At 36.0% G+C, this 15,566-nt stretch overlaps 1 protein-coding gene across 5 annotated transcripts in view; it reads right to left on the bottom strand.

Moving 5' to 3' along the window:
- ARFIP1 (ADP ribosylation factor interacting protein 1) overlaps window positions 1-15,566 on the bottom strand; it is a 42,177-nt gene that overhangs the window by 7,573 nt on the left and 19,038 nt on the right. For 3 of the 5 annotated variants that reach the window (XM_027891817.1, XM_027891819.1, XM_027891816.1), the window contains 5 exons: window positions 13,496-13,591; window positions 11,937-12,046; window positions 8,088-8,309; window positions 4,507-4,664; window positions 2,247-2,421 (listed from right to left, as the gene is read on the bottom strand). In XM_027891817.1, coding sequence (XP_027747618.1) covers window positions 2,247-2,421; window positions 4,507-4,664; window positions 8,088-8,309; window positions 11,937-12,046; window positions 13,496-13,591 — 761 coding nt within the window. The remainder of the gene's footprint in view (window positions 1-2,246; window positions 2,422-4,506; window positions 4,665-8,087; window positions 8,310-11,936; window positions 12,047-13,495; window positions 13,592-15,566) is intronic. The other 2 variants (XM_027891818.1, XM_027891820.1) reach the window with 2 other exon arrangements.

Raw genomic sequence — 15,566 nt, 5'->3', positions numbered from 1 at the left:
ACATCCTTTCCACTGCTGCTTCACCAATTCATGCCCCCTTCTCCAAGGCAGGCACAAGTCATCCTATTGCTACTCCTATACTACAGGGTATGGTACTTCTTTCTTTCCCTTCAAACTATTGCCATGATGACAAAATGTCATCTTACATGTTAAATAGAAAAGACCAAAGTAAGGGTTACCTCAGTAAGGCTCTCAATAGATAATTATATTTAAGCCAATGTTTAATCATAAAGAAAGTAACTTTTTATTTGGGAACAAAACTGCATACAGGCTTTAGTAAATATTTTTACATCTCTAGTGTCAAAGCTGAGAAATGTCAAACACTGATAAAAAGGCTTAAGCATGTGAGAGTCCCCTCTGTACTAATGTAAAAGACAGGAAGGAAAAAACAATCTCTTTGAGAAATAAAATCTGTAGGCTCTGACTGCTAACAGGATGCTTGAACTAATTCAAGACTCACTAGGAAGACAACTTCTTTAATGTTCCCTAAACTATTTAATTTATTTAAAAAAAATATAAAGAGTTTTTTTGTACAAGATGGAAATTAATTACTTCACTCTGAAGCTTTCCTATCTGTATAAACACAAATTGATCAGTCTGTTATATAGGTAATAGAAACTATGAGGAAGCAAGCTAAGTGTTATTTTCAATCAATTTGAGCTTAGCATCAGAATTCCTGTACAGATGTGAGCTGAAAGGATCAAACAATTTCAACAGAAGTAGAGTAGCAAACAACTTACTAAAAGATGAAAATAAAGATGGGGAAGAGACAACTTCAGCATACCTCTTTTCAACCTAGCATAGTTTTAAAACTCAGTTCTTAGGAGCATTTCTAATCTATCAGTATCAGCACTTAGATTAGACTTCAGCTTGTTAAAGAAAATTAATTTCCATATGGATTTTTTCAGTTTTAAAGTTAATGGGCTACAAGTTCAGCAAGACCAACAGATTTTAATTAGCTGATGATCTGGTCCACCAACTCTTAATGCTTACGGGATTCCAGATCAGGGGGTCCTAATGCAGATGCCCATATGAAGCAACAGTGTTCAGGAGCTATGTTTTAAGCATATATTGTTTTGGAAACCAAAACGTTTGTCGATTTTCTCCACTCTTCTCCTCTTATCGTCTCTTTCTTCCTTGGCTTCCATCTTTATTCTAAGTAGCTGATGCAATTGCATAGGTGATAAAATATTGAAAAGTACAGAATTATACTCCATTTTAATTGGTTTAGCTTGTCCCATGATTTTTGCGTTGAAGTTCCCTCCTTCCATGCCAGGAGCATGGTTTGCTAGTGCTATCATTGGGGGCCAGTCCTGTATTCTCTAACAGGCAGTTGTTCCCTGTGTTCAAATCTTTTAAATAAATGAATCAACCCATACTGAAAACATTAATCCACTGAGAGACGTGGACAAACTGACAACCTTACGTAAGTTTTAATCATATTTTCCTCCCTATGGAGACACAGGAATTATTGTCACACGATAATCATTTCATTTACTATGACTATGAACAAAAATCAGATCTTGAAAGACTGTAATTTTCGGACCTAATTAGAGACAATTTAAAAGGACTTGTTTATCAAAGAAAGCAGTTTAAAAGGGTGTTTTGTATGGCAGTTCTATTTTTGCCTGATAAGAAGGGTAAGAATCCCATCATTAAGAGGGAAGAGATGAAATTGTATGGTTGAAATAAACACTTAGGGAAAAAAAAATCTCCTTTAAATCAACAGTTTGAGAGTCCTGTTTAAAATTAAGAAACTATAAGGACATAATTACGAAAAGTTGTATTTCTCAGTTCAAAACCTTAAAGAAAGCCTAATTTTGAAGAAGCCTCTTCATAGTTCTCTCACTTTCTTTATGCATAACTTTCACGGTAGTGTTGTCAGACCTAAATATTACTTCGAATATTATCATCGTCAGTAGTTATATGACTCATTTAACCATCATATGTTGTAAATTGGAAAAGTAATGCTTTTTCCAAACTTGAAACCTTCTGTATCAACAAGACATTTGTTGTCATAATATTTGTCATTTGTAGCTGGAGCAGCTTCATTAGTCTTCTAAGGCCGCCTGCTCTAAAAATGTGTCCTCCAGTGATACAGCAGGAACTCAGAAAATTCAGCTTTTCTTTGCTTGCTCTACTTTTAAATTAATATACATTTTAAGATCTAACAGCTAAAATATTTCTAGAAAGCAGCAACTTACAGCACAAAACTCCTAAACATAATATCAGAAGTAGTAGCTTACCTTATTTTCTTCCAAAAATTTCAATTTGATAGATACATCATTACGCATTTTGTCGTATTTCTCCTTATGCACTTGAAACAGTTGTTGTGATTGTTCAATCTTTGGCAGAGTGTTTGCATCACGAGGGCCAAGATTCAGCTCTTCCAGGTCTGTTCGATAAGCATCATATTCAATCCTGAGAAGAAAGAGGAGGAGGGGAAAAAAGAAATCTAAAGGCAGTGTCTCAAAACTGACCTCACATACAAGGCCAAGTACAACAGAAGATGAGCATAACAAAGTTAAGGGCAGAAAAAATAAAAATCCCAGGCAAGTTTTTTTCTCCCTCCTCCTATTCATCAGGCAAATCCACCCTGAAGTACACTGTACAAGACTGCCTCAACAAGCACCCTCCCTCTTCTGCTCCGGTCTCAGCCACATGTTCTCAGCCCTGTTTTGTATGGGCTTCAGAGGTCAGAGCCTTTCCTGGGACATCTCAACATACTAACACAGATAAAGACAGCAAATATTTTTCAGGTCATTCTTCTGCTGTTGAATCAGTTCAGTGGAGAGTTTGTGTTGAGTGCAAAAGACACATCAAAAGCTCAACATCCCCTTTAAGCAGATGTTTGAGGAACAGCTCACTTATAGCAAACTCTGACCTAAAGGATTTTCATTATGTTCCAGGCTTCTCTATATGTATTAATTGGAACAGTTTTATAGTTCTTTCACAAACAGTTCTGTGAGGATTTGTCTGTCCTATGGAAAAAGAGGCTGCAAAAAGATCGTGTGACCCTGCCCAAAGCTTCACTCTTCCTTTCACACTTCTTTGTAGCTTTCACATAATGGAACCCAGCATATCAGCCAATTTTAATGGGACAAACCATCCTATTTTTGACTTTTTAAATATGCTTTCTTGGAAACAAATCAGGATTAAAAACTGGTTATAGAACAGTTTTTCCATTGGTGTAACTGCTCCAAAATAAAAATACAACATTTTCAGAGGCAAAAGGAGTAATATTCACAGGGCTCTTCCTGATTCTAATTGCCAGTCTGATTCAGGCTTTATTTAAAGAGTTTATGACTGAATTCCAAAAAAGGAAACAAACCAATAAAGAGCTGATAGAAGAGGGGAGCAGATGAATGCTAAAGTGCAACTGGGAACAGGGCAGAAATAAATGTGACCTGCTTTCACACTGAAAAATGAACCAGGTAAGTGAAGAACCTTTGTAATTTATTTGCCTTATTAAAATGGCAAAATACTTGATTAATGAACAGAAACTAGTGAAGGTGTTTCAGGAGTTAAGAACTATATATTGAAAAGGACAGACAAAACCAATTGTAGCAGATGTACTTTGTATAAATTTTCAAAGGCGTACCTGGAAAATGTGCGAAATAATTTTTTTTTTTAATATATTGGTGTCAAAAATAAGGTAGTACCTTATATACACTTAATAATTCTGCCTTTCATGCCTTTTGAAAATTTATCTAATTACCAAAACAATAACTTACAATTCTGCTTATAAATAAGCATTAGAACAGAACAAACAGAAAAGAACTTCAAAACTCAAACAGTTTGCAAGTTCTGACCTAAAAAAAAAAATCACAAAAAATTATATGCATAAACTCCATCCTTTCTAAAATTAAAAGAAACACCCTTTATACTATTAAGTGAAAGAAAATCAGAATGAAACCACTCATCAGAAAGGACCACAAGTCCCTGGCAAGAAAAAATAACCTGGCTTTAGACTATTATGCCACATCCAAAAGTAACCTTCTCCAGGGCAGGAAACCCATTATCTACTGCTAGACGTTATTCACTAAGAAATTTGTGTTTCATTTTCCCCTTCCCGAACAAGCCTGCAACTTCTGCATAAAAACTGAAGAGTTAATTGTATGCATTGTGCATCAACAGGAGCACAAGACTAAATGTTCTTCAGACAAAGAGATTATTTTACCTATTGCAATGCAGCTGGATAAAAGGGTTAATCTTGCACTGTCATGCTACTTAAAAAGCCACCTTAATCTAGCACGTGGGAAAAAATAGCTATAATTACTCCTACAGCTGACAAGTAAAATTAAATCTGCAACAAGGCATTCACAAAACATTTGAAGATACGTGCAATCAGTCACAGTTACCCATAAATCCTAATTATATGAGAGTTGCATTATAAGGTTTTTATCTGACAGGTTAGTTACTCCAATACAAGGACTAAGCTGATACAAAGCCTGCTTCCTGAAGATTAATTGGTATTGAAAGGAGCTAGACACAGGAGATAGCTACCTGGCACTTTCATACTGTTTCACAGTCAATAACGTATCCTCAATTGTTTTATTCACCAATGTATTCACACTGGCAATAAAAAAGTTAATAGCCCCGAGAAGCGTTTCTCCATTTTTAGCTAGAAGTTTCTGCGTATCTGCATTGTAGCCAAACTCCTCCTATAAACAAAAAGCAGAGAAAACAAAGCTGTAGATCAATTGAAATCATAACATTCTTCAGCAACTATATAAAAAAATGCAAACACAGATGTGGCAGTTCTTTCACTTCTCTTTGGATATGATTATGATTAAACCAATATGATTACAATATAACATTCAGTTCACAGTTTTTACGAAATTACTCTAACATCAGTAAAACATGGTTTACAATTCTGTTACTATGTGTGATGTTAAATCCTATTTTATAATGTGACTTGTCTGCACTCTGAAGTCTTGAATGTTACTTAAAAGTAAGTGTTAATGCAATCTTCACATTGTCATTCAGCAGGGTTTTAATCTGGCATCTCATGTGGTTGTCTAGGTAATGGGTTAATATGAACAGAGACACCACTGTATTAAATACAGTAATGTAACTTCACAAGGGCACACAGCATTAATTAGCTATTAAGTTTTTATTCTTACATTCTGGAAAAGAGCACTGCAAAAAACCTCAACATCTATCACAGTTTAATAGGCTGTAAATAATTGAAGAGCAGAGCATTATAATGAATAGCAAATAAAAATTTTAATGTAGCTCAGCCACAAATTTCAAACAGACAAGGACAAAATTATTTCCAAGGCATTTAGGTCACATCTAGATACATGTTTGTTCACGTCTCTGTTAACAGCAGTGTAAGCTGACCAAGGCTGCAAAGATTTTCCTAATGCATGGATGCCAAATGAATCCAATTATTATATTTATGTCATCCATATGGCATCTTCATATTCTACAGATGGGAGTTCTCACAAAAGAGTACAATCCCTGGTTGTAATGACTGTAAAACACACTAGGTTCATATTTGGAGCTTGGGTCTTTTTAGACTTCCACACTGCCAACAACTGACTCAGAAGTGCTGTATTCTCCCAGTTTCGTTTCATCTGACTAGAAAATGAACACCAAAGCCAAATGATATTTCATGTTAACAAGTTCATGACAGTAGAATCCTCTAGAAAGGGAGGTGCAGTGGAAATGAGCAACTGAAGAAGAAGAAAAAAGGGAGAGAATTTAGGGCAAATTTTCATAAGATAAGCCCTGTAAACACCACTAAAGATCTGTAATCTTTGCTTTGCGCAGCTGCTTGGGTAGCAAAAGCAGTCAGCTAAATAGCCACAGATTTTGCTGAAAAAAAAAAAAGCAAACCAAAACACCAAAACCAAAACAACCCCTCCAAAATATTTTCCAGCTGGTTTTGCTCTAACATTGCCAGCTACACAGCTATTACAAGCCCTAGCTCAGGGAAGAAAAAGGAACATGCTGGCAGAGACAACAGCTGTACGACTGCCCCTCTCAGCAGCTTAGTCCCATCTCCTTTCCCTCCTGCAGGCAAGACTGCAATTAGTTTTCCAGATCATCCTCTCACTCAGATCATCACAGACCCAAATGAGCAACACCACCGGTTCACAGGAGGGAGGTAAGAAGGACGGGACTGCAGTGGCCTGCAGTACTAAGGAACATGATAACCAACAAAACTGTCCTTCTGATGGCTCATACAGTTTCATACAGACTTTTGAGTTTTGTCCATGACCTCTGCAGATACCTCTTACAAAAGAGACAGCAAATCCTTTCTATATCAAGAGTTTACACTCACTTCATGCTCTATGAGCAGGTCAATTAAATTGGAATTCATATGTCTATATAAGTAGAGGCACATGAGCCTGGAACCAGAAGTTATTTTTGTATCCAAAAGAGAAACAGCAACATGTTCCCAATAAGTAATACCTCTGCAGATACCACATTAAAATCATATTTTGTTATCATGAATAAAATAAGAAATATTACTTTGAGACTTTGTGTGTGTGTGTTTTTATTTTATTTTACTTAAATTTATATACTGTTATCACGTTAAACGTTAAAGACTAACTATTCAGAAATTTTACTTTTAGCCTTGCACAAGTTTTAGAGGCAACAACGTTTACCCAAATATCCAAGAAGTGCAGGCCAGGCTACAGATGGCAATACAGTACAGATTAAACAGGGGAAACACAAAGAGGAAAGAGACAAACATCAGGCAAGTCTCCAAGAGGCAAAGGTTAGATAACTTTTATTACAGCAGCAGAAACCTTTATTTGATTTTCATCAACAGCGCCATTCAATAATCTACACAAGAGATGAATGACGGAAACAAATTCCAAGACCAGTACAAGAAAGAACCTGGAAGATCAGTATTCCCATTAGAAGTTATAAGCTAATCATGGGAAAAAAACCAACATTCATTAAATGAGTATGACGCCAGATTTCATCCAAGTTTTGGAAGAAACATCCAGCTTCAGCACATATTTCATAACAATCAGTAAGTTCTGCCACAAACCACATGCCCATATTTGTGTCAAGAGTAAACTGATTATTAAAAGCTTCTTTTAGCAGATAATTTAATTTCTTAGCTGCTAGAAGTGCTCTACATTCACAGATTTTCATCTGTCAGACTAATATTAAAAATTCCTGTACGCCAGTGTAGGAGTCTCAGTGTCTTTCAGCTAGCTATCGCTTACGGTTCCTCTATGCAAGCAAGAACTCCACCTCCTCCCTTAAAACTCAATGGTAAAAGACAATTAAGAAAAGACAGATGTTTTTAAAATCACGAAGATAATTTGAGCTGTTCCAGCAGCTACGTGTTAGGGAATCATCAGCCACTTAATACTCGTTTTCCAAAGGATCAAATTGCTTTAACTTTGCAAGTACAGAACAAGCAATATAAAAGCAGGCCAGCTACTCTACTTTGTAAGCAACATCTACCTTTTCTCTCTTTACAGCAGACAGTTTTATTATTGGCAACAGAAAGTGCCGGTGTTACATAAACTTCTAAACCATGGAATCATAACAATCCAGATATCTAAAGATTGCCTCTCTTGCTCAGCAACTCCAGACAGCATAAGAATACAGATTAGTCTTATTACTAGGAAAATTCTGATTAAAAAAGGACTTTGAGATGAAATCTCAATGCTTAAATATGCTACAGAAAAACAATTTACTGACATTCAACGTGCACAAGTGAAGTAATGTGCCCTAATCTAATTACTCCCAGGCACATTCCCCAAAGACATTCTGTAATTGAAATGATGTAACACTGTGGAGCACTTTGATGACATTTCATTAGAAGCAAAATTAATAGTAAAACGCATCTTTTCTACAAAGAAAAGTTGCCAGTTCTTGAGTCCAACCATCAACTAGAGGCAAACATTTAAGAAACAAAGAACTACAGTAATTTCAATAATTTCCTTTAGTTTTAAGTGAATTACATAGGTTTTCAACACACAGAGCATGTAATATATTGTTAACTACAATGTTTATAAAAGCAGCTGCTAACTACTATATGCCCTGCACAAGTCATTTAGGCTTATCTTCATCTCTGCCACTGTATTTTTTTAACACTATAAAAGTCTTACATGAAGTTCCAATGATTTCAAACTCAGGTCAGCAAATGCATCTCCAAGTTGCCTTTGGGTATGTACCATCTGGAAGAGCTGCGTGGACAGCATCTGTGCCAGTCTCAAGATATGTTCATATTTTTTTTTGTTATCTCTCAGTATATCGATTTGAGCTTCTAGTTCCAGATCTACTGTTCTTGAGCCCCGACCCAGTTTTTCAGAGATGATCTGACGTGTACACTGCAGAAAAAATATTAAATTATAAAGAATCAAGTATATTCAAGGCAACACAGCATACACCCATTTTCAGCTTCAAGGGACGTATAATTACACACAAATTCTTTCACAATCACCCCTCCCAATATAAGTTTGCACAACAAACTGAAAAAACAACACACTCTTTAGAAGTTTATCAGGACTCAGCAAGAACAGTTGGACAAGTCTCAACTCCTACTAAGATGAATATTCAAGTTAGCAAATCAAGAGCATAACTAATTGTTTCTCAAGTAAAAAAACACTTATCTCTTTATAGGTTTGGTGAATCTCATTAAGTTAAAAGAAGCTTTTTAGCCTACTGCAATAAAGTCAGTTAACAGGAGCATTACTATTCTGCATAAAAATATCTAGTTAGTAATCTTTTGGGCTTTGTCTACCAATCATCTGATTCCAGAACATCCATGTTGTGCTTTCCAAAAATGTTATTTTTGAGGGTTTTTTAGGGGGGAAGTCAGAAGGTGGTGGTTTTTGGCACATTTTTGAAAGCTAACTAGAAAACTCTGAACTCCTACTGAGAAACGCACAAAAGTATTAAAATGCACTTCTTATTTACAAGCCTATAAAATGGAGATGATTGTCTCAGAAAGACTTGCTTTTCTGTCATAAGTCAAATTCTTAGAAATTCGCAGTTCATTAACACAGTAAGCAGAAAATGTGCTCTTACAAGCCACAAGACACTTTCCCCCTGTGTATGGCTGTGACAGATCAGGCTGCTACCACATTCCACTTATCTGTAACCTTCTCTGCCAGAGATTCAAGCCCAGCTTGGCAGCGAGCCTCCCAAGATGCGCACTGGGGTTTCCCTTGACTGAGACACAGAGAAGCCTTTTGCAAGGCTGATGTGTAGCAAAGCCATACAATTTCTCTATGAAAAGCAGGAATTATTTACTGCTATAGTAAGTTACTTGAAGTTAATCCGTGTCCCAAGAGCTGAAGAGATAACCAATATAAACAAACTAAAACTTATTGCGGAAACAAAAATTACAAGGAAATAAACTTAGTAGACAAGGCCACAACTACTCTGAAAGGATTTAACCAAAGTGCAAAGCTGCTATTTTTTTGGGTGAAATAATGTCCAAGCCTACCTTATATTATACTCCCCAAATACACTACCAGCATTGGATTTTCCAGGTTTCCCAGTTCAAGGACTTTTTTTTTAATCCAGTCTCGTGTCCAGAGGAGACACATATTTAACCTGCTGGAACTTTTATGTCCTTTCTAAATGTAACAGATGAACACAGGAAAGACACAAGAATGATCAAGCAGAATAAGCTAGTCATGACTCATAAGCTTTAGGTTGGAAGGTAGAGACTATTTCAGCTACTTAATTAGATTCAGCTGATTCACAAGAAAAAGCACAGCTAATCGAGGTGATATTTGTCTGTCAAGCATCAGAAATTTGGGAAAGCAAAACAAATCATAACACAGAATACAACTTTACTACCAAAGTCTCCAACAGAAATTGTGAAATACAGCTTAGCAATAAGTGTGCTCAAAGCATAAATAAACCTGTCACTAGGAACTGTGGAGGAAATGGCCAAATTCTGGCTATTTTGCAAAAAAGCTGAGGCACAAACATGCACATCCCCATGGAAATGCAGTAGAAAAATCTGAATCATGGAAGGCAACATTTTTGGAAGCAAGAATAAATTACAAATGAAGAAATTATTTTCAGTCAAGGGGTATTTGCTTCAGAAGTTACAGCGAAACACCTAAAAACAGCCAGCAGTGGCAAGTTAGATTAAAAACAGTAAGTAGAAAGACATACACTACATGCTTTGTTAAACTCAGATGTAGTGAAAGATAAAGAAGATGCCCCTATCTGTTTTCAAGTACTCTGGCTCTAAGCAGACTAGTACGAACACACAAGTTGCTGTATATTCTCACCAGCAAACAGAGAAAATTCCACACATTAATTCCATTGTGCTTTGTTCTAAGAGTATCTATAAAGAAAACTGTCACAAATAAGACCGAAAAAGAAGTCATCCAGTGCAAAGCTTAAGAAAAACAAAGAAAAAAACCCACCAAAATACATTTAAGAGAAATATATTTTAAATTGCATACGTTGAAAATGAACAGAGACACTACTGGCCATGTCTCAGAAATAAATGTTTGTAAAACAGGCTTGCTTTTTTTTTCCCCCTCCAAGTTTAGGAAGTTTGATGAAAAAACAAAAAGATGATAGCTTTTTGTTAGAATTGCTGAAAGTCAAGAAGACTCATGACTTACTTGTCCCTAAATGTTTTTGCTAAACTGAAAAACCTCTTTCTCATCCAAAGAGGAAGGCTGGGGCAGAAGAAAGAACTGAAAAAGACCTTGTCACTAGACTAAGGAAAGAAGGGCAATTTCTTTTGACACTAACTCACGATTACAGGGAGCATACGACTGGGAAGAGTGAAAGGGGAGAACAGTTGCAAAGGCATTCACAGATGGGAATGACTTCTGAACATATCTAATCATCTTTTTTGCCCTCCATTGGACACGCTCCAGGAGTTCCATGTCTCTCTTGTACTGAGAAGCCCAGAACTGGACACAGCACTCCAGTGGGGCAGGATCAGCTCCCCTGACCAGCTGGCAGTGCTCTTCCTGATGTACCCCAGGATACCATTGGCCTGCACCTTCTGCAGTTGCTACAAAATTTAGATGGCAAGAAAAGTAGAAAACCTAGAAGCGATTTCATTGAACATTAAATAAAGGAAACTTCTGATTCTAACAGAAAGACAGCATAAACATTTGTTGGTGGGTAGAATGTCTCCAACTCTGCTTCCCATCCTCACTGGGGAAAAAGTCCTTATCCAGACTTAAAGAACACTGGAGAGATTCAGACTTTCTTTTCCACAGATTCTTCATTTCTTCATTTGATATAGATCCCACTGATGCACAAACCATCTCTCCACAACTCTGTCATTTAACTTGCAGGCATAACAAAAAGCTATTTTTCAAAATTCGTCTTTAAAATTCTTGACAGGAATGTATTCTCTGACAATTGCTCCTCATCTTACGGTTTTTTAATGAGAGTCGCTTCTGGTAAAATGGTGTGCTTTAAGATCCTTTTCATCATTCTTATTATTTTATTTTCATCAAATCCCAACTGATCACAAAGAAGCAGCATATAAAATACATATGAATTGAAACAACAATTACAACACTAAGAAAGCAACAAACAGCCAAGACAGGACATCAGAATAGCAATTAAGGTATACGGAACTTATAATTGGGCCTGACTTTTTCATCTCAGCTAAAATTCTATTGTATCAGCAATCAACTCAAAAATGGCAAAAAAGATTTAACTGCAAGCTTTAGTGCCAAAATCTGTACATTCTGAATGATGCAGGGGACATTAGAAACGGAACATCCTTTACCTTGCTAAACCAGAAATACCTACGAAAGATTTTCCACTTAAAACCAGGGATTTAAAAAGGCTAACAAAGAACGCTCCACTTGGAAGAAAACTAAACCCTCCCTTGATTAGACTTGCTTAATGCTCACTGCAACAACAGATGACTTTCATACAGTTCTGGTCCTATCTAGTAGCAAACTCATTTCTAGAACACACAGATACACACACACACAAATAGATGGCTTGCATACCTTGTAAGTGTTTAGGCTCCACTTTCTCACCAATTCCAGTTTCTCCATTGCTGGATTCTTTACTTCATCTGCTAACACAACAGGCCCACTCTTCTGCTGAGCTCTGTTCCCTGTGTCAGACAAAGCAAAGGCCTTGGGTTTTGGAGGGTTTGTCTGTTTGTTTTATAAAGGATTAATAGGAGGTATGTAAGATTTGTGCAATTGCATGTACAAAAGCAGAGCAAGGTGACAGTACGAACTTCAGATGAACAAGCAGATTTCAAAATCACTTCCAGAAAGAAAGACTTATTTTAAAACTGATATAAACCATATTTTATATCCCAGTATTTCTTGTAGTAATAGACTGAACAAAGCTTACCGAATGCATGTTTTACTAACCAACCTTAAAACAGCTTTTGAGACGTGTTTATTACTTAAGGTATGTTTTAAAATTCCAACAGTTGAATACCCTGTTGGATTTAGCCATTCTAAAAGTCTGTTTACAAACTACAGACCATTAAATGAAAATTATTGGCATGCATATAAAAACTGTTGTCCCAAATTACAGGTTTTTTTAATCTTTTTCAGTGAGCACCATCCTTTCCAGAAGATGTGTTCAGTCAATATCTAACTTACTTATTTCAATTTTATTAGCTCGTTGTATTAGGAACAATTAATTCTACAAATCATCAGTATAGAAACAGCAACACAGAACAGGTTTAAAGCAACAGATTAAAATATCACCACATAAATTGCCCTTACTCAGCATTTTCAAGCTAGTATGGATTATCATATGAATTCTATATTTTAGTTTTGCAAAAGTAATTCCTAGTGACCTAAATACTAGAAACTGCTAAAATTAGTAATTTTTAAGCAACATTTTTATTTATTCATGGACAATTCTGACTACTCCCAATTGCAATCCCTACTGCTACTTACAGTCATCTTAGTCTTGCCAAGTTATTTATTTAAGCAAGATTTTGGAAAAAAGGTCTATATAGATGCCTCAAGATACTCCTTTAGCATCCTACTGTGTTCTTTACATCTTCAAAATGCTGTGCAAACATAAAGTAACTAACCCTCTTAACACCCTTATGAGGCAACTGAGTAAGTTTTCTCCTTTTATACAGCAGGAAACAGACTAAGATATTACGTAATTTGCCCAGAGGCACAAAATGAGTCAAGTGGCAAAGCCTAGTTTGGGTGTTATGAATTCCTAATGGCTGCCTCCATAAGTCTAGTCAATTGGAATATGTGATCATTTTGGCAAAAAATGCCAAAAGTTTCAGCTTTAACCGAAATAAAAGATTTTGGTCTCTCCTATTTTAGCTGTTTGTTATTTAACTGTTTGTTATTATTAATATTTGGTAGTTATATTTCTAATTTCATAGAGTAAAAGCAGCTGACAGAGAGGAAAGCAGAGGTTACTTTGGTGAACTGTTAAAAGTCAGAAGTGAGAGCCACCAGAAACCTGCAGAAGTTGTATCTCCAACTCATAGTAAATCAAATTGTTAGAGATGTAGAGGGGTTAGTACAGTGTCAGCAGAGACAAGGGCGTTATCCACTCAGTGCTTTGATACCTGTGGGAATAATTAAATCACAACCTTGTCCAGCCAGTCTGCTAGCTGCTGCACTGCTAGGAGATATAACAGATGATTTGGGTGATGCTGAGGAACCTGAAAAGGGGACATTTTAACCATGAAAATCCATCATCTTCCCATAGAAATCAATGCACACTTTTACACAGACATGGAGTTTTTTTTTCAAAACAAAGAAACATTTGCTCCAGCAACAATAGAAGCATCCACACAAAAGGTGTTGGAATTTCTGATGGAAATGCTTTTTAAGAGGTGCAGATGTCCATGTGAACTACGCCAAGTTTTCATGATTTAATCTTTTTCTCTACATCACGATGACTTGTTTTTTTCTGTAAAAGTAATCAAAGCACAACTGACAGCTTCATCAGTGAAGTACATACCATAAAGAGAAAATTCCATGTAAGAATGTTATATACAGTTTCTACAGCTGAAACATCCTTTTTTAGGTCTAGGTAGATTTGACTCTACACTGTCACTGAATGGTACTCAAAGCATTAAGGGGTGAAGTAAGCTCTGAAATCTCAGCCAATTTCAGATACACTTCAGTGACATCGGCCTTTAAGTCAGTGTAAACATGCAGCAATAAGTTATCCTAAAAATCATAGGAGTCATTAGCTGTGGAAGTGTGTAAACTCATTCCCAAAAGACAGATTTTACATCACTTGCTTTTTCTCTTAAAAAACACCAACCAAAAAAAAAAAAAAAAAAAACCAAAAAAAACAACTGCCTTTAAATGACATGCACTCTGTCTGTTCTCTAAGCTGTTTTAGGATTTTGCTTTTCAGAGCTTTGCCACTCTTTCATAATAGATAAATCTGAAGTGGCATACTTGTGAAATTTTCAGGATTTAAAAACCAAACAAACAAATTAGCTTTTTCTCTGTAGTGATGAGTGACCCCCATACTGCGGGGGAAACTTTTATTGCTTTTGCTGAGAAATTCCAATATATGTAACAATGTAATAACGAGAGGAAAGAAAATCAAACCTAAACTCTAGTGGTTTCAACAAGGTGTACTTATCAGGAACACCAAAAATGCCACTCAAAGTAACCGGATCAACAATTAGCTTTTGTCTTTTAAACATACTACAGAGCACTACTATCATAGGGTTAAGTAAATCCAATGATTTGGATCCAACTGCACAGAAAAATGAGACAGACAGCTCACTTGCTGTGTTCTCCTGTAGCAATACATTGCATAAGAGCTGCAATTGGATTCATCCAGGCGTAAAAGTTTGACTGCAAGATCCTGCTAAAGGCCTCAAGACTGAATCATTTCAGCAAGCGAGCCAAGACAAGCAGTGAAAAAATCCTTATCATTTGACAGAGTATTAATGCAGCCTTATGCATGCTTCATCATTCAACATCCCCCAAATCCTAAAAGCCCTTCCCCTCCAGTATTGTCTACTCTGCATTCAAAAATAAAGCCTTAGTAAGGGCAATAAAACAGAATTTTTAGAAATAGAGCAATCATTCAGTTTTTGTGCAGTTTCATAGGAAGCCCTAGCTTTTATCACTTCTCTCTGTCTGATTTTATTAGAACATCAGCAAAAATCTGAAAATATCCTTGGAGGAAAACTGTGATATATAAGCTCATAATTTGTCCACAAAAATTTTCACAGAACATTTCCATTTCAAACATATTAGTGTAGCTTTAAACACATCTTATACACTTTTCCCTTACAGGCTTGACAGCTGCAACAGTTATCCTGCTAATAGAATATAAAAAAGCAAAAATGGTGAGCAGTTTGCCATCTTCCCAGTTCTGGATATTTTGCTAATTTCAAAGATAAAGAAACACAGCACTCACTTTATAATATATATAATGCACATATATTGTATATACAGCATACAAATCACTATTTTCATAAGCAAAGAATTTTACTAAACAGGAAATGAAGCAAAATGTAAATTAAATCTATAACTACAAAGAGACTTATTTTCACAGTTGCGCATTTGAGAGATCATTTCCAACCTTTCAAATTCAGAAACTGTCAAAGCTACATAATTCATCAAACATTATCTGCACATACTATATCATGGTATTCTATTGCT

This window comes from Empidonax traillii, unplaced genomic scaffold (assembly GCF_003031625.1).
Source record: "Empidonax traillii isolate 1590-97213 ecotype Southwest subspecies unplaced genomic scaffold, ASM303162v1 scaffold331:size1191723, whole genome shotgun sequence".
Lineage (NCBI taxonomy): Eukaryota > Metazoa > Chordata > Aves > Passeriformes > Tyrannidae > Empidonax > Empidonax traillii.
The sequence above is the reverse complement of the archived record's forward strand: the minus strand, read 5'-3'. Positions and strand labels throughout refer to the sequence as shown.